Genomic DNA, 24,825 nt, shown 5'->3' on the forward strand with positions numbered 1-24,825 from the left:
ACGTAACGGCCGATGAACCATGCGGACTTTCCGACCCTGTATAAAATTTGAGAACAGGGTGACGCAGAGACGTGCTAAATTTTATAGAAATCATTCAATAATGCAAAAAACTTTCAAATTAATATTGAGCTATATACTGACGTCGTATCTTAAGTCAGCTCTAGGTACCTCATATACAAATGTGTCAAATATTTGGTGATTATTTGACTCAAATTTTTAATGCCAAATTGTATTATACACACCATCAGTGCTGATGTTGTCATTAATTTTTTTTGGGGCAAAAACGGGCAGAAAATTCTAGATATCCGTCAAACTATTAAATGCTTGTTAAAAATATTTAGAAAATTATGACGACACCGAGTTTAATAAAACCATCAAACTAACAAAACTGCTTTATTAATATTATTATATTTTAAGGAAAGAGGGTAGAAAACGAAATAGTACCTATGACAAGAATTAAACAGATTTTGGAGACATTATTAAAGGTACTACTTTCATTAGTTATTTTAAAAATTTCATCAAATCAACTTGATCAAAATAATTTGATGGTGTGAAAGTTAATTTTGAAGTCAACAAATTATTTTTATCAAACAAATTTGATTGTATGATACGGTCAGCAAGCGTTAAATAATTGTAAGAGGGGAAGGGTTCGATTTTACAAAATATCGTTTCAAACATAATATCGACGTTGATGTTGTTCACTGAAAATACGAAAATTTAAAACGTTGTATAATTGAATGAGCACGAGAAAGGAGGAGGGTCAATTAGGCCGGTTTATTAGGATTTCTTTTTATTTATATCCAATAACTAATCGATTGCATCCCAAACGGGACCTCCCCCCTCCTTCTTAGTCAGGATCAAGGTCAATTAGAGGTCAGATTGAGAAAAAGTCCATTAAATCAAAGAATCTCGGAGTTTAGGTTTTTTGGGTAGCTGAGCCGAATCGGAGCTTAGTAGTTTGTCTGTACCAAGCTATTTTACGGTTGTTTCAAGGTGAATTTGCGAAAAACCCGAGCAATCAAGTCCAACCACCTGTCATACAGGATTTTGGGGTCGCTAGGTTTGAATCCGAAGTTAGTTTGTCTATATCAGGTCATTTAAAGGTCGTCTCAAGGTCATTTCAAGGTCAAATTGAAAAAAACGAGCAATGAAGTCTAACCGCCTGTTATATAAGTTTTTGGGATAGCTGAGTTCGAGTCCGAGGTCAGTTTGTCTGCATCAGGTCATTTGAGGGTTATTTCGAGGTCATTTAAAGGTCAAACCAAGAAAAAACCGAGAAATTGATTACCGTTTTTGAAGTCACTGAATTTGAATCCAAGGTCCGTTTATATCTGACGTCTCTAAGTTTCAATTCAAGGTCCGTTTATATGTATCAAATCAGGTTTAAGGTCATTCCACGCTTGATTTGAGAAAAAATACGTTTTCTGGTAGGATTAGTGAGGGAACTGACCTCCGTGTATTTCACCGAATCGTGTTAGAAACTAAAGACTAAACTGACCATATTAACGTATATACTCGTAAACATCTCAAAAACTCATATTTCCTCATACCAAACCATATCACCTCGAATCCACCCGTATTCCTCCATGAAACGCTATATTCTCTCATCTCATATTAAGCCACTCTACAGCATAACCATTTTACCATATACACGCCCATTTCAACACGCATATTACTACGTATATACAAATACACACTCATGCCTAGCCATCATAACCCATATCCGTCTTATTCCACTCCATCTTACCCAATAAATACCTATATTCCTACAAAAAAAAAACATTATTACCTCATACTAGCCCATATTGCCCCATATCAATCCAGCTTCGGTCGAGAACAGAGGGGTCTGAAATCGTATCTCACTGTCTCTACCAGAAGTCCTTTTCTCAAATCAAACCTTGGAATAACCTTGAACCTTTTCGGAATTTTTGAACCTTTAATATATATATAAATGGACCTCAGCGACTATATTATTCCATAAATTAACTTTCAAATGACCTTAAAATGGCCTTTAAATGACCTGACACAGACAAACTGATCTCAGATTTGAACTCAGCAGCTCCAAATATGTGTATAACAGGCGGTTTTTCTCAACTTGACCTTTAATGGCCTTGATACGACCTTCAAATAACCTGATACAGACAAACTGACATCGGATTCGAGCTCATTGACAACAAAATCCTGTATAACAAGTGGTTGGACTTGATTGCTCGGCTTTTTCTCAATTTGATCTTGAAATGACCTTGAATCAATCTTGAAATGGCCTGATACAGACAAACTCCGATTCGCACTCAGGGACCCAAAAAACTTAATCTCTTGATTTAATGCCCTTTTTCTCTATCTGACCTCTAATTGACCTTTATCCTGACTAGAAAGGAAGTCCCGTTTGGGGCGGAATCGATTAGTTATTGGAGATAAATAATAAAAAATTCTTTTTTTTTGGCCAAAAATTAAAGGGGGCCGAAAACCAGCCGCTGTCGCTGCACACGATGTACAAAAGAACTATCTCCGTAAATATAATTCCTAAACCTACTTTGTGATAAACTTATCAATTGTCTATAAGTCATATATGCTCTTGAAAATTTTTTAACGAATGTGGAGAAATTACCAATTCCATTCTTCGAAAATAAACCTTATTGGTATGATCGTTATAGCAGGCAGTACATTTTCTTAGTGTGCACTTGTATAGCTGTACCGAATATTTGAAAGGTAAATATATCGATAAACAACATCCACATGATACGGCATTTGCTTATGTTTGACAAATATTTAGCCACATGATCTGCAAATTTTACGTTCATCAAAAAAAAATGTTTTTATTCAAAGGTTCAACGTTCGAATACAAAGTATTAAAGATTGATTTCTTTTGGCTACACAATTACTGACTGGTCATGTGTTAGCAGATTGCTTTTTATTTTAAATATTTATTAAAACTGGCTGTGCATTATTCTTGTGAAAAAGATATACATATATACAAGAAAAAGCAAACTGCTACTCTGTTTAAGAGTATCTAAAATATGAGAATGGAAATAATTGAAATGCCTATACCTAGTATAGATAAATACAAAAGAAAAAAAGTGTCTAGTAATAAAAAGTATGCATAAGTAGCTTCAAAATAAGTACTTATTTCATGAATTAAAAAGGCCAATCCGAAAATACCTCAGCTTTTACGTTTATTTTTTAAGTGCTTTACCCCCATTTCTGACACAGATCACTTAACGTTTTCGACAATATAAGGTGCTCTTGAATTTGTTTTTATATCTTGTCATAGGCCATCAAAGAAATAGTAGTATTGTACCCTTTTTAATGTAAACATTCTTACGAGGTTAAAAAATTTACCAGGTAGCAACCACATAGAGTTGAAAAACTAGTAAATTCCTAATAGTTTCCGATAAGAGTCTAGTCTATTTTAAAACTCAGACGAACAATTAAGGATTGTTAAAAACATTAGGAAAAGAATCTTTCAACTAAATGTTTATAAATCACTTGAAAGGAGCTCGCCACTGGCCTTCACTCAACGTGATAAAATGTTACACATTTGTCTCATTCTTTGTCTTGAGATTCATAATTCCTACTGGAAATTGCAAGTTCATTAGTCAGATCAAACGCTGATTAAACAAGGACTGATTATAATTCCTGGGCCGTGATTTTCAGAATTTACGCAGAAACTATTTAAAATATTTTGATTTTAGTTATGTTATCGCAGTTATCAGTAACATTATGTTATTGATTTATCAATTCGCAAAATTTATATTACTATTTCTTTAACCAGACGAAAATATTTAATAATATGTAAGTATTATATTATACTATACTGGATTCTTTCTCTAATAATTACTTCTAGAGGGTTGCGTTAAGGATACTATTTATCAAACTCATTATTCTGTTTCCAGTAGTAAGTATACGAAAAAGAAGGATATATAATTTGATGGGTAGATATCCATATACAGGGTGTTCTGAAACTCCGTCAGAAAACTCCGGGAGGTGATTCTAGGGATTAAAATAATAGCAGTCAGACGTAATGAAATTTTTTTTCGAATTGTCAATTGTTTGCAAGTTACAGCTTGGAAAGTTCAATTTTTTAAATTTTTCTTTTCAAATAACTTATTTAATTCAAGGTCGATGAGTCTCTCAGTTAGCACACCTACTAAGTAGATGAAGCTCTATTAGACCAGTCAGAGAAAAATTTCATTATGCGTCGCTAGAGGGTACTTTACCTAGAACTCATAATTTGTTTTGTTCATATCTTTTTCTCTTGTTAGACATCACAGAAATTTAAACATTATTGAAACGTGAATCAATATCAGAAAAAATTATGTCCTCTTTATTCAAGCCGATGAATGTAACCGTTTAGCAGGAAATCGCTATTAAAATTTTTGATAATTCCTTCTGTAATTAATCAAGTTGCCTTGCTTCAAATGAATGTCATTACCAATTTTGGTGTTGTAGTGTGTTGAATTGTAACGAAAATTGTTTAAAGCGGGTATAAGTTTGATTTTTCACCAAAATATGTTTTCTTTCAGCTCAGTAATAGCATTATGGGAAAATAAGATGAGAATAATGAATTTACTAATAATATTTATTTACTAACGAAGCTGGTTTTACTAAAGTCGTATTACGCATAGCAACTTGATTAATTGCAGAAAGAATAATTATCAAAAATTTGTTGTATAGCCATTTATTTCCTGTTAAACGGTTAAATTTATGAGTTTGAATAAAGAGTACATAACTTTTTCTGATATTGTTTCTCTTTTCAATAATGTTTAAATTTCTGTGATGTCTAGCAAGAGAAAAAGTTATGACCAAAACAAATTTTGAGTTCTAGGTAAAGTGCCCTCTAGGCCGCATAATGGAACTTTTCTCTGGCTGGTCTAATAGAGCTTCATCTACTCAGTGGGTGTGCTAAATGAGAGACTAATCGACCTTCAATTAACTAAGTTATTTGAAAAGAAAAATTAAAAAAAAAATGAACTTTGACAAGCTGTAACTTGCAAACAATTGACAATTCGAAAGAAAAATTCATTATATACTGCCATTATATTAATCCCTAGAATCACCTCCCGGAGTTTCCTGACGGAGTTTCAGAACACTCTGTATATCCCGATTATTGCGTTTTAATGTAATCTTGATCTTATTGTTTTAATGTTACCGAAATTGAATTACCAACGTGAAGAAAATAAGATTACTGTTTCAAATGAAATTACTGGTCACGTGGCTTTTAATCATTTATCGAGGCTCTGTATAACCCTGCAGTATCTGCAGGGATAACGAAAACCTTCTACTCGAAGTCCCAAAATCTACTACAAATTTATATTTAGTGCCTGGGTTCCTCTTTGGGCTAAGGCCATGCAAAGAAATTTGCAATCACGGTATACATATCTCTAATATCTGAAATCAATTGCGAATGAATCGAGAAAAAGGTGGCTGTAAGTCAATACAATCGTTGTTAGTTACTCTTTTACAGTAATTACTGTTGGATGTAAAAAAGACATAAGGATAAAAAGAAAAAACTAATGTATTTTTATAGATCGGTGGAAGATAATAGAAAACGAAACAAAAGAGGAAAGAAAAGATGGTAATACTGATACGCTATCTTGATATGATGTATGTTTGGATTTGGTTTAAAATGTAATTTGATTTAAAAAGTCCAGTAAATTTCCTTTGCGTGTTGATTTTCCGAAACCAGATTTTGACGACTCCGACCACGCAGAAAAATAGACAAAATAATAATGGTTACAGATGTTGAACGAATTGATTTTTAACGTACGAAGTCAAGGTCTCCTGTCTTTGTCACTTCTACTGAGAACTCTTTTCTTGATCTGCGCATCTCACGAACAAGAAGTATTTAGTAAAGTTGTATCTAGATTTTTGGTTTTGGAATATTGTTTGCATTCATTTGACTGTACATATTTAGAAAAATAATAAATTTGTTTTAATTAAAATACAGTAAAATAATAAGGCCAATAATAAAATATTTAAATTTAGAAGAAATTATATTATTTGGCCACCAATTTCAAACATCGTCCAAGACGTTATAATAAATTTTTCGAGAAATCAGAAATGAACTTTTGATATATCTAAAACTATTACAGGCTTACGCTTAGAGTATATTATGTTCTTATAGGGACTTTTTTTCTTAGAATCACCCTCTTTACTATTGCAACATACTTAAGGACTACCTAGGAATTGAAGTGCATCTTTTAAAAAACACATGTTAGTCCCGTTAATATATTTTTTTACTTCCTGTTCTAAAATAGTGAAAATTAATTATTAATTAAAATAATTTTATATGGTATGACATACTTCGTCAAATGTAAACATATGATAATACTTACTACGGAAGATAAAAGTGAATTTTATTCCCTGGAGGGCTAAGAGTAACATTCCAGGAAAATAGGAATTAACGCAGCCATATATTTAAAAAAATCGTTTCATTTTCATACATTCATCAAATTTTAGTTGGCTCAAGAGTTGTTAATGTGTTTCGTGCTAAGAATAAAATAAAATCGCAGTTTCGCAGTTTTTATCATAAATAATCGCAATTTAACGCTCTAAATATATTGATATTAATTAACAATTTAATTGTCCATTAAACGAGTGTAATTACACAAAAAATTGATCATTAGAATAGTATCGGTGTAATAAAAACAATACTTACCAATAATTTGTTATTAAACCATTAAAAACGTTATAACAGTGATATATCTATTTAAATTAACTGATTGAAAACGATTATTTTATACAAATGTACAATACAAAGTAGGAATTATAGTTTTAAAAATACAAAACAGGAAGTAACCTTATCAAAGTTTACTTTCCTGTTGAGGCATTTTTGTGTTAACTGAATTATTCATTTAAACATATAAGGCAATTTGTAAACCTACAAAGGGTCAATGAAAAGTTCAGAAGGTGAACTAATTGATAGATATATATGTTTAATATTCACAAGAGCATACGTGCATAATTATTATTCTAAGTTTATTCATATAACTTCTAATTACAAACAAATTAAATGTAACTCTCATAGGATATTCATTACGTAATCTTTCGTAATATTTGTAGATATGTATTTTCTTTAGATTCGTGTACATACAATATGTGGGATATTAAAAAAAAAGTACACTGAACGTAGTCGCTAAGTGATCTAAGTAATAATATTCCCTAAATACCTGTTTTCTTCATACGTTCAGTAATGTTTATGCACAAAATTCATATAATTATACAGAGCGTCGGAAAGTTCATTTGTTATAATTGTAGGAGTGATTCTATACATGAACACATAAAAATAATTATAAATGTACAGGGTGTCCCGCATAAGAACCAACACAGGGCAAGGTGCATGTAGGGGTGTAAAAAATATTGTAAGTGAACCAAACTTACCTATTTACAAAGTTGCACCCCTAAGGAGTTATTAGCCCCCAAAGTGGGGCCCTAAATTTCGAAAAAATTTAATATCTTTGGCAACACTTTACCGCAGAAGAACCAAATTTGGTACATGATTTATATTTATTACTGGTCTTCTTTGACTATGATTTAAAGTTAATTGAAGTACTACAAGGTGTTCATTGGAGATGACTCACCCCTAAAATTGTACCGAACTTTTTTTTCATTGACTGAATTGAAAAATAGTATTATTAATTCATAGCAGAATTTAATTTTCAAAATTTTTTTACTCTTGTTAAATTTAAAAAAACTATGGTTTTCAAGAAAAACCCTATTAGCCAAAACAAGATTTTAACACTGTAAAAAGTCAGTAGTAATAATAACAATAATAATTTATCTTTCAAACGTCAGTTAGTAATAAAATTATTTTATTTAAACGATTGCCTCTGATTGTTGTAGAAAAAATATCAATTACTATTTTTATTATTTATTTGTGTTTTTTTACTTAATACAATATTCGCTTATTTAAAAACTACCTACGTACTTGTTTTCTTTTTGTAGAATTAGGAGAGAAGTGAAGTAAAATTTATTTGGCCAATTGTCAAATTTGAAAGATAAAGCATACTACTGATTTTTTATTATTATCTAATGAACATGCAATGTTAAAATCTTGTGTCAGTTAATACGGTTTTTCTTGAAACCCATAAAGAGTAAAAAAATTAAAATTAAATTCTGCTGTGAATTAATATTACTATTTTTCAATTCGGTCAATGAAAAAAAAGTTCGGTACAATTTTAGGGGTGAATCATCCCTAATGAACACCTTGTAGTGCTTCAATTAACTTTAAATCATAGTCAAAGAAGACCAGTAAGAAACCTAAATCATGTACCAAATTTGGTTCTTCTGCGGTAAAGTGTTGCAGAGCTATAAATTTTTTTCGAAATTTAGGGCCCCACTTTGGGGGCTAATAACTCCTCAGAGGTGCAACTTTGTATATGGATAAGTTTGGTTAAATTACAATAGTTTGGACACCCCTACATGCACCTGCCCGGCGTCGGTTCTTATGCGGGACACTCTGTATATTCTAAAATGAGTCACAAGGACATGAATTTTGGTACCTACCCGAATTACTGTCAATAAAGTATATTTTTTGAGGTTGATGGTTACTTCCAATTTTAATTAGGTACGTGCGTGCTGCCAAGGAAATTTTTCAAACAAGATGTTTTTTATTTTTCACTTACAATTTTGATTCAAGGCTTGTTTACATAAAAAGATGTAAAATTTCACCATACGAGTAGTTTTTCAAAAAAAAGCGCTACAAACGAAGTAAGAGTATGCAAAATATTATGTTTTTGCTATACCTATATTAAATAGCATCTTAAGTATTTTGAGATATCTTATTATAGTTATCTTAAACCTAGACTTAAAGTAGTTTTAGTTGGTTACTAACTATTTAACTATTTCATCTCAATTTTTTATTTTCTTTAGACAATTTAAAATCCATATTAGTCTGTTAGGTAAAACAAAGTAGCTTTTTTTAGTTTCCATAAATCGAATCATTTTTGATAAATGGAGATACCTAAATAAGGGTGTATTTTCGTACCATATAGAGGGCGTTTCTAAATATTGTTGCAAACTGAAACAGAAGAGAGGAAACTTGATCTTAAAAAGAAAGTTTCTTAGGAACATGGATTTCCAAATGCTTAGTAAAAACACATTCCACAGGTTTATATATAATTTATCTCAGGGCAATATCTGATGGCGGAATAGTTTTTTCTTCATATACTGTGACTGAGATACAGTTGTTGATTGAGGGTTAATAAACATTTTTATGCACTTCGATTATAAATATTCCAAAAATCAAATATGCCATGGTATGATTTCAAATGTTATTGTAATTTTACATTAATTAAAATCAGAAAAAAGTTAATAAAAATGTTGATGGTGGAATGTTTATGTCATATACAGGGTGGCCAAATGAAAACGAAACAGGGCAATTTTCAGGAACTGCGTCAAGATTGTAGAAAAACGCCCAGACCCGTCGATTTTAGATTAAAGGGGGACATTCTTTGCTGGTATTTTTGACTCCGCCACTTTCACCTCCGCAGAAAACAACATTCAGATGACTACCGACAAGGAAAAGGCGCTTTTCAAGCTTTAGGCATTAACACATTAAATATATACAAATATTTCCAGCTTCCCAAGACTACAAAAACCAGAAACATACCGATCATTCATTTCAGATATCAGCAGTTGGTGGTGCAGACATCACTAGTTTCAATGTCTTTACCACTGCTCGTTTCACGGTTACTGCTGATCTACGGTTATAGTAAGAAATGATAATGATATTTCACAAATAAAATGAGTTTCCTTTTGTTAGTTTTGGTAGGGGAATCGAATTGTACAATGCAATGTTTCATATTAATATAAATACTAATAATTATTTAACCGTTACTTGTACTTAAACAGAAAAATTAATTCTTGACATGAAGAGTTTGATGAAATGGTCAAACTAACCAAACTCTTCTTATGGTTGTATGTTCCCCTTTAAATGCATTTATAAATAATAGTGACGTGAAAGAACGTGGGATGTAGGGAAGTATTTGTTGCCGTTACGAAACCCGTTTTCGAGGATACAGAATTCGAATTTGAGGTTAGCTGAATTTCTAACCCTGCGGATCCCCCGCAATTGGCCAAAAATCACTCCCTCTTTTAATTCCGGACCCCAGCGATAAACTGTATATCTCTCCTACTCCCCCAGTTTGTGAGGGTGCTGATCACAAATATGATGGTCATGACCCCAGCAAGGGAAAAATTAAATAAATATCATAGATTTAATATATACAGCGTGAAAAGTTTGGAACAAAATTCATAACTTCTATACTGTGTGATTTAAAAGAAACGCTGAGATAAGTCGAATTTGTTCATTCATAGAGATAGGACACGACAAGGTCGACCTCAAATCGATGAAGAAACCAAGTTAAATGTATTGCTGGAAATTGAAGAAAATCCCTATCAGTCAACAGGACAATTAGCCCTAAACAATAATGTGAACCAATCATATGTTGTAAAGTAGCTTCGTATAGAAAAGCATCATGGATATAAAGTCCAGCTGATGCACGAATTAAAATAGGATGACCCAGACCGCCGCGCCGGTTGCACTTTTGTAAACAATTAATGTTAAGCTGTGATGAAAATCCAACCTTTCTAAGCAACACGAGGCCACATTCTGTTTCCATGGCTCAGTACATCGCCATAATTGTAGATATTGGTCAAATGACAATCCCCATTCGGCGTAAAAATTCCACAGTAAGCGTAAAGGCAAAATAAATGTATGGGTTGGAATCATAAGAAGGCGATTTGTAGGTCCTTACTTTTTTGAAGAAAACCTCACTGCTGCTAGATATTTAGATTTTCTGCGTTTTGAGTTGGTGCCGGCTGAGCAATTCTTTTCCCTAACGCTACAGAGGGCGATATACCCTACGAATATATTTGGTTTCAACAAGATGGAGTTCCACCTCACTTTGGCAATATCTTGATGATACATTTCCTGAAAGATGGATAGGGCGGAGAGGATCTCTTGAGTGGCCCCCGCGTTCCCCCGACTTGACTCCTCTAGATTGTTTTCTTCGGGGTTATTTAAAATCTAGGCTATGCTTCAATCGACCAATCAATTTAGCAGACTTACAACTGAGAATTCGTGCTGAAATGGATAGAATCAACTCAGAAATTATTGAGCGTAGTGTGCAAAGTGTTTACACTCTCGCGGACCAGTGCTAAATTGTTGGTGGAGGACAATTTGAAAATTTATGTTAAATTTCGTTAATTATTTGCATTTGTTTCGTTTCCAAGTACAATTTCTTTTATGAAAAATGAGATTAAATAATTTTTTGAAATAAATGTCATTTTCTCACAATATCTCGCTTGGTATTTGAGACAGACCCATCAAACCTTACATCACTGTATTCGTAAGAGAAAGCTTTATCCGAATATGAAGAAATATATAGGGTGTTCCATAAGAAAAAACAAATTTATTGGCCGTCCAGCATTTCTGGGTCACCCTATATAAGTACTACTGAATCATCTTAAAAGATGCCTCTCCCGAGAATAAAATCGACCTGTCTGGGCGTTTTTTTTTAAATCACTCAGTATAAAAGTTATGAATTTTGTTCCAATTCCAGGAAGAATGAAGACAGGAGGGCTGTAAAAGATGTTCGTATCTGTTTGATTTGTGTTAAGAGCAGATAAAGTTTATAAACTTTTAAAATCAGATTATCTGATATAGGAGTAACGTATGAATAATAGTAACGACTTACCTAGTAATACTGGCACCTGTGGGAGAATTTAACCCCACTCCTGTATAGCTTATGTGAGTAGTAAGTTGTGTGAGTTGCGATCCTTCTATCGTAGAGTGGTGACTATCCCCTGCTTGTATCGTATGCAGATTGTACACTCTATTTGGAGATCCAGGACTTGGTGTCCCACTACCTTGAGGTGATCCATTTGAAATACCTGTTGGTCCTAACTGTAGATATTCTGCGCCCGGTGCTTCCTCCAAAGGAACCTGAAACAGATACGAATGAAACAGGACATATTAGCCAGTATAAAGGTATTAGTTTAATAATTAAACTTTAAACTTTAACTTAACTAAAAGAGAAAGGATGGGAAAGTAAGATGAAACAAACTACCATACTTATATTGTGCATAATGAAATTCCCATTAACTTATATGAATGAAATATAAGAACAATATCCATGTTTGAATGGTTTTGGAATGATACCAGATTTTTGCATGCAGGTAATCATTTCAAACTGGTTAAAGTTACTTCCGAGATATTTTATAATAATAGTAACGTCTATCTCTATGAAAAAATTTATCTTATTACCTAAATGATTACCTACAAGAAATCAACTTAATTACTGAGTTCTGAATTACTTGTACTTAGTTGCAAGAAAGTCATTCTGGAAATATATTTAACCATGTGTTTTCTTTATACAAAAAAGCTTCATTTATTTATGATATAAAATAAACTGGAAAAAATAGTGTTAGAATCGATGACTGTTTTTATTTATTACTTGTATCTAGAACAATAGCAGATATAGTAGTAAATGAGGAACATCAAAGTATTATAAGTAGAAGGAAAATATTTACTAAAAAGTAGGTAGATATTCCATTGACATTTCATCAACAACCTACTTCGGGATTGAACTAAACGATATTCATTCTGTATATTACGACAAGCTTTGAGGGCTCTTCCTCTTCTTGAAACAAACAAACAAAACAAGGGCACCTAACAATATAGACCTCAAACTAGTGTCATCAGATTTTGCTCTAATTTCTTAATAATTAGAAGCTGGGTACATAATTATGAAAAGGTTGAATATTCATTGGACTATCTACATTTCGTTTCAATAAAAGCGAGTTTGGCAAAACTTCTTATCTTCACTCTGATGGTAAAATTGCGTCTGACATTGTCAAGATGGTTGAGGAGGACTTTTAACTGTGAACAATGCATTTCACAAAAAAAAAACTACGACACTTTTCCTTTCTTTCTTTTCTTTATAAATAAAGAAGAACTAAAATTATGTCACAAATAAGTAACTTCAGACAATTTGTCTGTCTATATATCATACTCCTTCAGCGGGACTCTCTCCAATTTGTCTTGACTAGGTAATTGATCAAAAACTGCGATTGGAGTTTACAATTTGAAGTTTTATAAAGCCCTTGAGAATCGCTTTAGGAAAAATTGTTATGTTGTTTTTCGTCGAAAAGAATTAGCCCTAAAAGTTTGTCAGAACATCTCTCTCACACGTTATTCAACAATAACATTTTTTGATAACCTTTAATGGGTTGTTCATGTTAGTGTTATCTGCATTGTTGGATTTAACGAAAAATTATTAGTTATTGATGGATAGGCATGCCTCTATTATTGTTAGATATAACTATTTTCCAATTCCGCTGAAATAGCCTTACCTCTTCCATAAAATTATGGATGAACCTTCCATCTCTAATAAGGGCTGGGTAGCTATCTTGGTCAGTCTCAGGAGTGGTGTACGTTAAGCATTCCAGGGGCGTGGCAGCCCTCGAGTGGGGCGATGGTTCTGCCCCTTCATTTTGAGAGGCGGGACTATACTGTGGCTGTGGTTCCTCTCCATATGAATCTGAAACACATCGATGTATTGATGGTTGTATAAACAAAAGGAGCACTATTAGTATGTATTTCAAAGGATTAGAAATAAGAGGGTCATGGGCGATTGCGGAAAATTTGCCAGTAAGACGAAGTAATAAAAATCATTTTCTCATTTCACTGATGTGTCCATTGGGTACAAAAGCCAGCAGGGGGCAAGTACCCCCTCGTGGACGCGATAATATTTTTTGCTAATTTGTTCCGAAGTTATACTCATTAGTTATTTAAACCAATGAAAACCTATTAGTCAAACAAACCTATTTAATAATAATAGCAAATCTGAATACCTATACAGGGTGGCCTGAAATTCATGCAACAAAATTTGGTCACAGATTCTTAGGACAAATTTAAGGGATCCGTATTTTTTATTTTTGTCAAGTGGCCCCCTCTTTCGGAGTTACAGCTCCCTGAAGTCCGCCCCTAAGAATAATCTTTTTTTTTATAACTCAGAACCCTGTTGTACGAGAATCACTAAATTTGGTACACAGGGGTTTTATAACATGTGGAATTTGATGGTGCAATGTTTTTTGGCGGGGAACCCCCTAAAGACAATTTTTCGTGGGCCCCCTTGTCTTTGGAGCCAAAAAAATTTGGTCGCATATTTAAATTTCTTAAAACTTATCAGTCCACTAGAACGCCATTAAATTTAGAAACTTTTTGTCTCTTTATACTTTTTTCGTAAAACGCAATGTTTTCGAGAAAAATGTCAAAATGTGATCGAATGCAAATCGTGATTAGCCATTTTCCTCAAAAACATTGCGTTTTACGAAATAAATATCGAGAGACAAAAAAGTTTCTAAATTCAATGGCTTTTTAGCTAACTAATAATTAAAAAAAAAATCAAATTTGCGACCAAATTTTTCTGGTTCCAAAGACAAGGGGGGCCACGAAAAAGTGTCTTAAGGGGTTTCTCGCCAAAAAGCGTATCACTGTGAGATCCCACATGTCATAAAACCCCTGTGTACCAAATTTAGTGATTCTCGTACAACATTGTTTTGAGATATAAAAAAAGACTTCTTAGGGGCAGATTTCAGGTGGCTTTAACTCCGAAAGAGGGGGCCAGTTGGCAAAAAGGAAAAAACGGGTCCCCTAAATTTGTCTCAAGAAGCTATGACCAAATTTTGTTGCATAAATTTCGGGACACCCTGTATATTAATTTCAATTTACTACTTTCAAGTATTCAAGAATTAATTGGTATCTTAATATGGTAGAAATGTTTACCTACATTCGATAGGTATAAAGATAAAGATTGGCCCACTACTTTTGTGTTTTTAGTCTTAGAGTATAGTCTCGTTCCCCATCTTTTTTAATTTTTTCTCTCTATAGATTTTATTAAAACATGCAACACGTATTGCATATAATTTTTTATTTTAGATCATATTATGCAAAGAAAGAGGTACACAATAGATCACATTGGGACCACATGTTTATGCACTTACCTACACCTTGTTTCACGGTTTTCTTGGAACTGTTGATTTTATATATACATTGTTCCGGCTTATAATTCCTCAACAGTGAAATATTTATGTTGGCACTTCATTTTTATAAATGTTTTACAATTACACTTGAATCACTTTTGACCGTTTTTGGCAGTATCATCTATATCATCTATACCGCAGAGTAAAACAAGTACAGAATTGAAAAAGCCTATTCAATGAAAATTGTAGCTAATTTTTTCTCTAATTCTTCTTCTGTCACAGAGGATTTATCCTCTCTCTGCTCATGCATCACATCATCATCTGTTGTTTCGAGTAATTTCAGTTAAACACAAAAAAAGTAATTTTGCTATTAATTGACTTTATTTTATACTTTATATTCATGAGCGTAGCTAGAGGGGGCAGGGATGTGCACGCCCCTGTCCCTCTCCCAGAGAGCCCGGTGCCTACTGCAGAAAAAATGCAGTAATAAATATCATCTTTCTTATATCAGTAAGTTTCTGATTCTGACCTTTTTTTTGAGAATCAAGAAATTTCATATTTGGAAGTTACTAATTGCGTAAGTTTTTTTTTTAGCTTGCATGGTCCTAGGCCCACTCCAGGCATAAATCCTAGCTACGCCCGTGTAAAATTTTGCATGATATATTACTAAAGGAAACGACTCTATTAAGTTTTCATTATACTCCCAAATTTAGAACATAATATACTTACTGTATCTATCTTATAGATAATTTAGAAATTGTTCACTTGTCTTTTTTGGAAAATAATAAAATTATATTGCTGTATCAATGAATTTTCCAGAAGGACAATTTACACAAAATTAACTTTTTGCTTATCATCCATCTTCAATTAAACTGCTCACTGCTCAATTATCTACTTGAAGTTGTTAAAATTTGTGTATTTTTTAAATTTGTTGGGAACCGCTGGTAGGTACAATGTCATTTTTGTCCGTATAATATTCAAGAAAAGATGACCATATTTAAGAATTTGCAATTGTTCGCAATCACTTAATGCAATTGAAGTAGATTACGCATAGCTGATGATCATTGTGAATCATTTTAGTCGGTGCTCTCCTATAGACCCGGTATCTAAGCTGCATACGCTGGCGCTGACGCTGTGCCTCTGTGCGTCAACAATACCTATGTACAATATGAAAATGTAAGTAATCAGATTTTAGTGCGTCGATTGTTTTTTATATACAGGGTGAGTTGCAATAGAAGTACAAAAATTAACCGAAACTTCTTGCCAAAACAAAATAATTGGTCAAATAAACTTTTGTTCAAAATGCCTCCTTGCAAAGCTACAGGATATTAAAGCTCATAATGAAAATAGTATTTTCCTATTATTTCCAAAATGGCTTTCCAGTTTCACTTGCTACTCTCCTGTGAGAAACCAGTCGAATACTAAAAGTTAGTGCAAATTAATTTTAATAGTAGAGAACTGTTACAAGAACGAATTGTGGTGGCTTCAACCACCAAAAAAAATATCATAGAGCTAATATGAAGCACTAAAATTCGACAAGGGTGTTTCGTTTCAAATCTGAATATGTACTTATATACAGGGTGTATAAAAATTACAGTTCATTAATCAGACATCGTTTATTGTTCAATTCTTTATTGCATCAAATCCATCGTACATTTTTATTGAAATACTTATTCAATGTAGTACACAAGAACTGTTGACTTTGGATGCAAGATCATTTTAAAGTAAATTTAATTCTACATTAATGTAATAATATACAGGGTGTACCATTTGAAACTTTTGAGTAAATTCAACTTCAACGCCACAATATTGGCTTCTCGTTTTTAAACACTCTATATGAATGTTTGCAAATTTAACATAAATTGATTAAAATCCATTGCTTTTAAATTATCCATGACAAATTTCATTAATACATAAAGCTAAATGTCGGTTATTCGTTTTGAAAAATCACTTGTATCCCTAAATTTTTTTCGAAAATTGATAATAACTTGAAAACTGTCATATTTTAGCCTATAGTACCTTATATGAAATTAGTCTAGAATTTGTCGCAAAATTAAAAATACATAAATATACAGAGTGTTCCATTTGAAATAACAGAGTTGATGATGATATCCGGTATAACCGGAAGTGCGAGGAAGTTCACACTATTTTCATTGAATAAATTTTTTTAATAAACCCCTGTATACAAATTTTCAGATTTCAATTCTGATTACTTTTTGAGATAATCCTACTGGGCCCTCTTAGTGATAACAACCTGTATATGCGGTTTAAAATGTGCTCCATTTCAAATATGCTGAGGTGACTCACTGCACTACACTCATCTTATTGTTAGAGGATAATGACTGAATAATTACAAAGTTGGTTGCCACATCGTTGCTTTAAGCTTCTTGATGTTTCGGAAAACATATGGCTTCTTCAAAAGAAACTCGGAAAGTGAAGATTAAATCATCTGGCTGGTATTTTTATTTTCTGTGGGCACTGATCCATGGTGTCCCGGAACACGAATTTCAGATAAGTCGTTTTCAAATTCCAGGTACTTAACTCTTCGTCTCAATTTAAATTCAGTAGATTCTTCTGGATTTTTTTTTGACTCCCTGTAGAGTCTTGGCCAAAAGCCAAGCAAAATATCGTGTTGGCTTAAGATGCTTGTATAAAGGACAGACACGTGGTCGCCAGATATTCCTCGTTTCCTTGTCCTTAAGTGCCTTTCTGATGGCGTGTTCGATATTCCTCTTCGTGTATCAATTTCCTCTAAAAAATGAAGTGCTATAGTTCCTTGTCTAAATGCTCCGGCTCCAAAGTATACCATATACAAAAAAATATTAACAATACATTGTTTCAAGGTTTGTTGATTCAGCGTTCAGATTTTCCCTTGACAGACATCTAGGAAGGGGAGAACATTATTTTGTTCCATCTATCTATGTTGTTATATCCATGGGGCCAGATAATAAACGTATCGTGCATATATCTGAACCAACACTTTGGTTTTAAAGTTGCTGATTCCAAGGCTTTCATCTCGAAGTGTTCCTTCAGATTATTCATAAAATTGATTCTTAAAGGAGAAAATCCATCTGGTGGACAATTTTGATATGTCTAATAAATTCTCATCATTGTCTTTGACAATGAACCTTCGATGGAGTTCTTCCGAAGCTTTTTTAACTGGTACCTCTGTGACGACGGCGACTACGATTTCTAAAGCCAGTTGGATTCCTTTGATCTTCATCACAAAGTCTTCAACGTTTTTCACATTAATATTTTCATATTGAGAGATTATTTTTAATAAACACGTACTTAAATGCTAGAACTACACAAAGAAAATACCAAATATCAAACATTCATTATGCGTAAATGCAAAAAGGAGCCCTTATATATTAAACATATTTAAATTTTATTTAAAAAAGAGTTAATGTTATCATTTTTAATACACACTGCAACTTATATGCAAGAGCAAAAAATAAATGCAATTTAATGAATGAATAAAAAAATCTTAAAATTATGAAAAATTATTTTGATTCTTTAGAACATTAGATTTAGTTTTAAAATGTTTTTATATTAATGAGACTGCGACAAATGTCTCGCACATTATTTTTAATGAAAAATTTATGAGTCTTCTAATATGTTAAACATAATTTTAATTCCCAGCATATATTTTTAGTAGATATGTCTAAAAACAAATTTTTCAATATTCTAAACAGGAAATGAATAAATATTTACCTATTTGTTGACCGCATGGATTTTCCAAATCGAATACACTTATTGTTTTGTTAGCAAAATGAAAACTTTTAATTTTATAAGATGTAAATTACTGAAAAATAAATTGTAGTAATCGAAATTTATATAAAATTCAGACACTAAATTTAAAAGCGAGAATTTTATATGCCTTGAAAATATAATTGCTAACTAGTATATTGCATTTATATTCTTATCAACAAAAGCGTCTGTACGCAACTATTGTTTATTAACTAATAGTAAAAAAAATAAGAGTATCTAATCAAATTGAATTGTATTTCATAAATTACACTAATTGAAGCAACACTTTCACCTATTACAAGATTGTAATTCAAATTTAACAATATTAAATAAAAGCATGAATTTTATTTCATAGATTTCAAACGTAGTTATATTTAATATTTTACACGAAATCCAATATATAGAAATTTTTCAAATCAATGGAAATCCGTCATAAAAAGGGAATTAGTACTACACCAATACCATTGTCGTAAAAAGTTTCTATTATCTAATTATAATAATGATCAGCTATAATTGATCATTGAAAATTCACAGCTCCACAAAAAAAAATCGAGAAAATTACCCCCGGAGTCTGACTATTTTCATAGTACGTTTTCGGGGGTCGCTGAATCCCATTCCATTTAATCCCATCACGTCAGGATAATCTTCTATCCATTGACCACTCAATCGCAATAACCCCATAACCCCTTAACCTTAAACCCCATAACCCCAAAATGATATTACCCCAAAATGCCATAACCCCAAAATCCCAGAACGCGGTAAGAAAGACACTTATGTGCGATGACCTCTTATGGAAGAACGCTCAGGGTTAGAAATCTTGGACGAAATCTTGGGGACATACAGGGTGAGTCATTAATAATGGTACACAGCTTAATGACAAATTGTTAACGTCAAAATATAGTGATTGAGCCAAACATGCCTTAATCAATTGTCGTTCCCTTTCGTTCTACAGGGTGTTAAAGTATATCTTTTTATTTATAATTGAACGTAGTTCAATAATTTCTAGTTAAAAAAATTCAAAATTATAGAATACAAGAGTTAGACATGTTTTTGCATCGATAGGACAGTATAACTAGCGCCCCCTAGACGTGACCCCAACACTATTTGCATATTCGTAATTGCCACCATAAAAAATATAAAACTACAAATTTTCAAAACAATCAGTCCATGCATACTAAAAATACAGCAAAAAATCGAAAATATTTTTTCAACCTTAACATCCTGTAGAACGAAAAGGAGCAGCAATTGACTAAGGGATGTTTGGCTCAATCGCTATATTTTGACGTTAACAATCTGCCATTAAGCTATGTACCATTATTAATTACTCACCCTGTATATAATATGTTATAGATTTCTCCTATGTAATCTTGGGGGACAGCTACAGTCTAGTATAGGCTACACGTTCATTTAAATTTCGTCCCTTACTTGTAACCTATGAGCGTTCTTCTCTAAGAGGTCTATTCATTGCCTATTCTCTTTAATAACCCCATAGCCCCATGTAAAGAATAGCCTTATGTACGAACTCAAAGTCAAATTTTCGGACATCATTGCTATTCATGTGAGGCAAGTGGAACACACTTTAAAAAAAGCACCCCGAAAAGTGAGAGGCAAGAGGACCTCAGTTTAATAAACACCCCGAAAAGTGTGAGGCAAGGGGAACACATTAGGTACCCCAAAGGGAACAGAAGCCTACTACTCGTCGTTGTTCCTGGATTCGGCAAAATTTACGTTCTCCCAATGATAGTCTCGTTCTCACCGAGTTATGGGGTTGTAGAGTTATAGGGTTATTGAAGAATGTGAGTTTAAATAAGTCTCTTTCTTACCGGGTGTTGGGGTTTTGGGGTTATGGGATTTTGAGGTTATGAAGTTAAGGGGTTTAAAGGATTAAGGGGTTAAGGGGTTATGGGGTTATTTAGATTGAGTGGTCAATGGATAGAGGATTTATTGCGTTTTTAGCCTATTTTTTGAGTTATGAAAAATCCTGACATGATGGGGTTAAATGGACCCCGCATTTGGATTCAGCCACCTCGAAAACATATGATAGACATAGTCAGACTACAGAGGTAATTTTCTCGATTTTTTTTGTGGAACTGTATTCACTACTATCTCCGTAGCGTCATCCATACGTTTAAACTATGTTTGCTTTTATTTTACAGTCTTGTTTTACCTTTATCGATATGAAAATCCAATGGTTAATATTTACTTTAAAGTTGATTATAACGAAATCAGTGATACCTAGTCCTCATGTTTCATAAATGCTTTTAACTTTGACTTGTGGAAAGTTTCACACTGACATCTTATCGATTAAGTTGCATTTTAATGGTCTCATTTAAGAGTATTATTACCTTCTCATTATTTACATGGTCTGAATCTAGTTTCCTTCTGAATTATAGATTGGTGCAGCATTATAGTATTAAATTAATTAATGCCTTGAAGGATAGTATATGTTCACGGATTTATCTTACAATTAGCTGGATTTACTGATAATATGTAGGTATTTTGCACAAATATTTGACTTTGTTGATAACCATGAAAAGTAGAACTATCTTATAGCCATAATCTACTAGTGAATAATAGTCATAGTATTTTCCCCTTATCCTGTTCGACAATATTTCCCTTAAATCCCCCATATAAAAAAGGTTTCCTTTCGCATTCCCCGAGGATGTGCAATTTGAAATCTTCCCTCTTCCAACTACGATACTTAGTATTTCATTTGTTTTCTTTTGCGATAGGCATTCAACACATTTTTGGCACGTCTAGTCTTAAATGCCAATTTTCACAATGTTCTTATATCTTCTTTCCAAAGATGGCTATATGCCACACGCTGGCTCCGGTTCTAAAAAAACTTTTTCAGAACCCTTTGTCTATCTATTTTTCCTATTTTCTTCAGTACACCCAACACAACCTGACCATTTACAAGTAATTGCAGGCGGTCTTAAATAGATTTGAACATACAGGGTCGGAAAGTCCCCATGGTTCATCGGCCGTTACGTGAGAGCGATAAAGAAAGCCATAGAAATCCGTGCGATAGAGAAAGATGGCTATAATGAAGGCGTCTAATAATCACCGCCCATTTCGCCCTTCCACAAATAAGAAGTGGATCTTATTTGTGGAAGGGCGAAATGGGCGGTGACTATTAGACGCTTTCATTATAGCCATCTTTCTATATTGCACGGATTTCTATGGCTTTCTTTATCGCTCTCACGTAACGGCCGATGAACAATGGGGACTTTCCGACCCTGTATACTGTCTAGGGCTAAAGTAAAACATTCATTGTAATCTAATATCGAAAATTGTCTAGATAAGATAACAAGTTTAGCAACGCAAATTCTTCGTCACAGTTACAAAGAAGATCGAGCGCCCGTTTCACTATCTGTTTTGAAATCTTCTGTAAACCACAAGAAGCTTCATTTTTTCAGGCTGCAGTTCTCGTTAATTCATCTTTTATTCTATTAGAACTAAAACGAAAGTAGAAGAAAAGTTATCATAAAGTATGAGTTGAGATTTGGACGCATAATTCCTCAGCACAATTTTCTTCCAAATCTAACGACTTTTAATCAAATCAATTAGATAATAAATCGATTCCTATCTTATAATTCATTGTTGATTAAAAATTATATATTCAAAAAACAAGAGAGCGGTATCACCATTATATCTTAATCGTTGCTTTTTCAAACTGATAAAATAAAATCTGTTGACTATTTAAATAGTCAATTCATTTATATAAATGTTACAAAATGAAGATAACATATTTAATTTCTCACAAGAACAGCAAGAAAATTGTAAAAGGTTATCAAATATAGGTGCATGCTGCACTGCTGTTTCATTACAAATTAAGATCTATCCAGAAAAAAATATAGTTTTGCGTAATTGTTAAACTGGTGTAAGAGGTGATTCAACAAGTAAAGAACTATAGATCGAACATGATCAAGTAGAATTTCATTAAGAAAGTAAACTCATACTTGATAAATAATCACGTTTTAAAATACGTAACGAAACACGTTCATACCATTTGCCGTTATATTTGTCGATATTATTTACACTGCAGTTATGTACCTACCTCCTACTAAGCATCTACGCCACGTTATATGTATTTGTCTTTATTGTTAATTGTTCTTACAATTAGAAGGAAAAAGAAGACCTGTCATTGCCAAGACCTCTACAAAGCTGGAAAAATATATAAACACACACCCATACAGACGATTTAATTATTGTGAAGATATAAAAATACACAAAATATGTTTTAAACTATAAATCATAGCTTTATCTCCGTGGAGGTCAGAAGTCATTTTTAACAAAATTGCTTAAATGTGTATATTTCATGGTGAGTTCGAATGATCCTGTTTTAGTTGATAACAGTAAACTTGTCAAGGTCATTTACTCGTATACATTAAAATAACAATTTTCTCATTAAATGTAGAGATAGTATTATTTTCGTTTGAAAAATTTTTGTAATCACCATAAACGTGAATACACTTTTTGATATTACTATATTTTTACTGTTGGGGTAGGTCACGAGAGATTAAGGTATATCAAATACTCCACTTATCTTTATGGTTAACAATATTTTGCAATGTAGTATACTATATTGCTTTACATTATGGAATACGTACATACACATGCTAGTACCTTCAATGTAGGTCCTACATTAATAAAAAATAAATACCTAAGGGAGAGTAGGGAATGTTCAAACACGAAATATGTTTCAATTTTAGGTTTATTCCAACGGATGTCATTGACTAATTCCTGAATGTTTGTATGTATAAAACATTATTTGACAGTGTAGTTGTGAAGTATTGGAAATTGCTCGCAAAAAAATATTTCTTCCCTTAATGCAATTTCGTAGAATTGGTCACAAAACAATTCGAACTTACACCAAAACAGGTTGAACATTGTAGTTAGAGCACTTACTAGAAATCAGAAGACAATTATTTGATAAGATTTTGTTATCTATTTTTCTGTAATAGATACTAAATAATAAGATCACCGGACATGTCTTTCTTTAATAATTACACATATACCGGGTATCTCTTTTAGCTTAACAAATAGCTATAACAAACCCTATATATTTTTAAATCGCAGCTCAAACTCTATCAAATGACAATATTAGATCGTCTCCATGGTAACATATGTCAAAATTGCTATAGTCAACTGTTTTTGTTCAAATGGCACGGCACACTATGTAAAGAAGACTATAGTTTCATTAGAAATATTGCTAGAACAACAGCAAAAAGATGCACCCTACTTTTCGTAGCTTTATTCTGAAAAATGATAGCCTGCTGCGAAAACAAGTTACTATGTTTTTAAAGTAACATATTTTATTTTTAATACGATAATAACATAACAATTTAAAACAGTACTTATTTCAAATGTTCAAACACAGAATAGCTCTGTTTAACACTCCCTCTCTACAAACACATTCTAGTGTTTCTTCATTTAATCTCCGACATTCTACTCTTATTCAATTTTTAAGGTCGTCAATATCATTTAAAGGCGAAGAGTAAACTTTTTCTTTTAGGTAAGGCCAAAGAAAGACACCTATAGTAATGAGATCTGGAGATCTATAGCAGGCTATTTAACATCTTTATCTAATGTTCTTCATCTCTTACCCTTCTGGGTTTAAAAACTCTTCTTGTCTTTTGAAAACCATCTGCTGCCAAATTCCTGACTAACTTTCCGAAAATTTAATCTGATGGAAGTTGTCTCTGCGGAAAACGATGTTGGTATAAATGCCTGGCAGCTTTAGCGTTCTTTCAGCACTCTCCATAAATTAAAATCATATCTACTTTTTCTTGGTTACTATAAGTATTCATGTTATAGTAATAATAATTAGTTATAGATAGAATAGGTAGGTACAAAATGTCAATTATTTTGAAAAACCGTTATTTAGAAACGTCAAAATTCAGTTGTTTCCGCAGCTGACTATCATTTTTCAGAATAAAGCTACTGTACTTAAGTAGGGTTCATCTTTTTTGCTGTTTTTCTAGCAATATTTCTAATGAAACTATAGACTTCTTTATATAGCTGAATGCAGAAAGAAAATATCTTCTAGAATTGATAAATAAATATATAGTATGCCATTTGAAC

The 24,825-nt window shown here is 32.6% G+C and overlaps 1 protein-coding gene across 3 annotated transcripts in view; it reads right to left on the reverse strand.

The window, feature by feature from the left end:
* The window catches only part of LOC108917611 (transcription factor GATA-4), a 170,775-nt gene that overhangs the window by 86,831 nt on the left and 59,119 nt on the right, over nt 1-24,825 (reverse strand). For all 3 annotated transcript variants that reach the window (XM_018724306.1, XM_018724305.1, XM_018724307.1), the window contains exons 2-3: nt 13,357-13,544; nt 11,700-11,947 (exon numbers count right to left, since the gene is read on the reverse strand). In XM_018724306.1, the coding sequence (XP_018579822.1) occupies nt 11,700-11,947; nt 13,357-13,544 (436 nt within the window). The remainder of the gene's footprint in view (nt 1-11,699; nt 11,948-13,356; nt 13,545-24,825) is intronic.

This window comes from Anoplophora glabripennis, unplaced genomic scaffold (genome assembly GCF_000390285.2).
Source record: "Anoplophora glabripennis isolate ALB-LARVAE unplaced genomic scaffold, Agla_2.0 scaffold58, whole genome shotgun sequence".
Classification (NCBI taxonomy): domain Eukaryota; kingdom Metazoa; phylum Arthropoda; class Insecta; order Coleoptera; family Cerambycidae; genus Anoplophora; species Anoplophora glabripennis.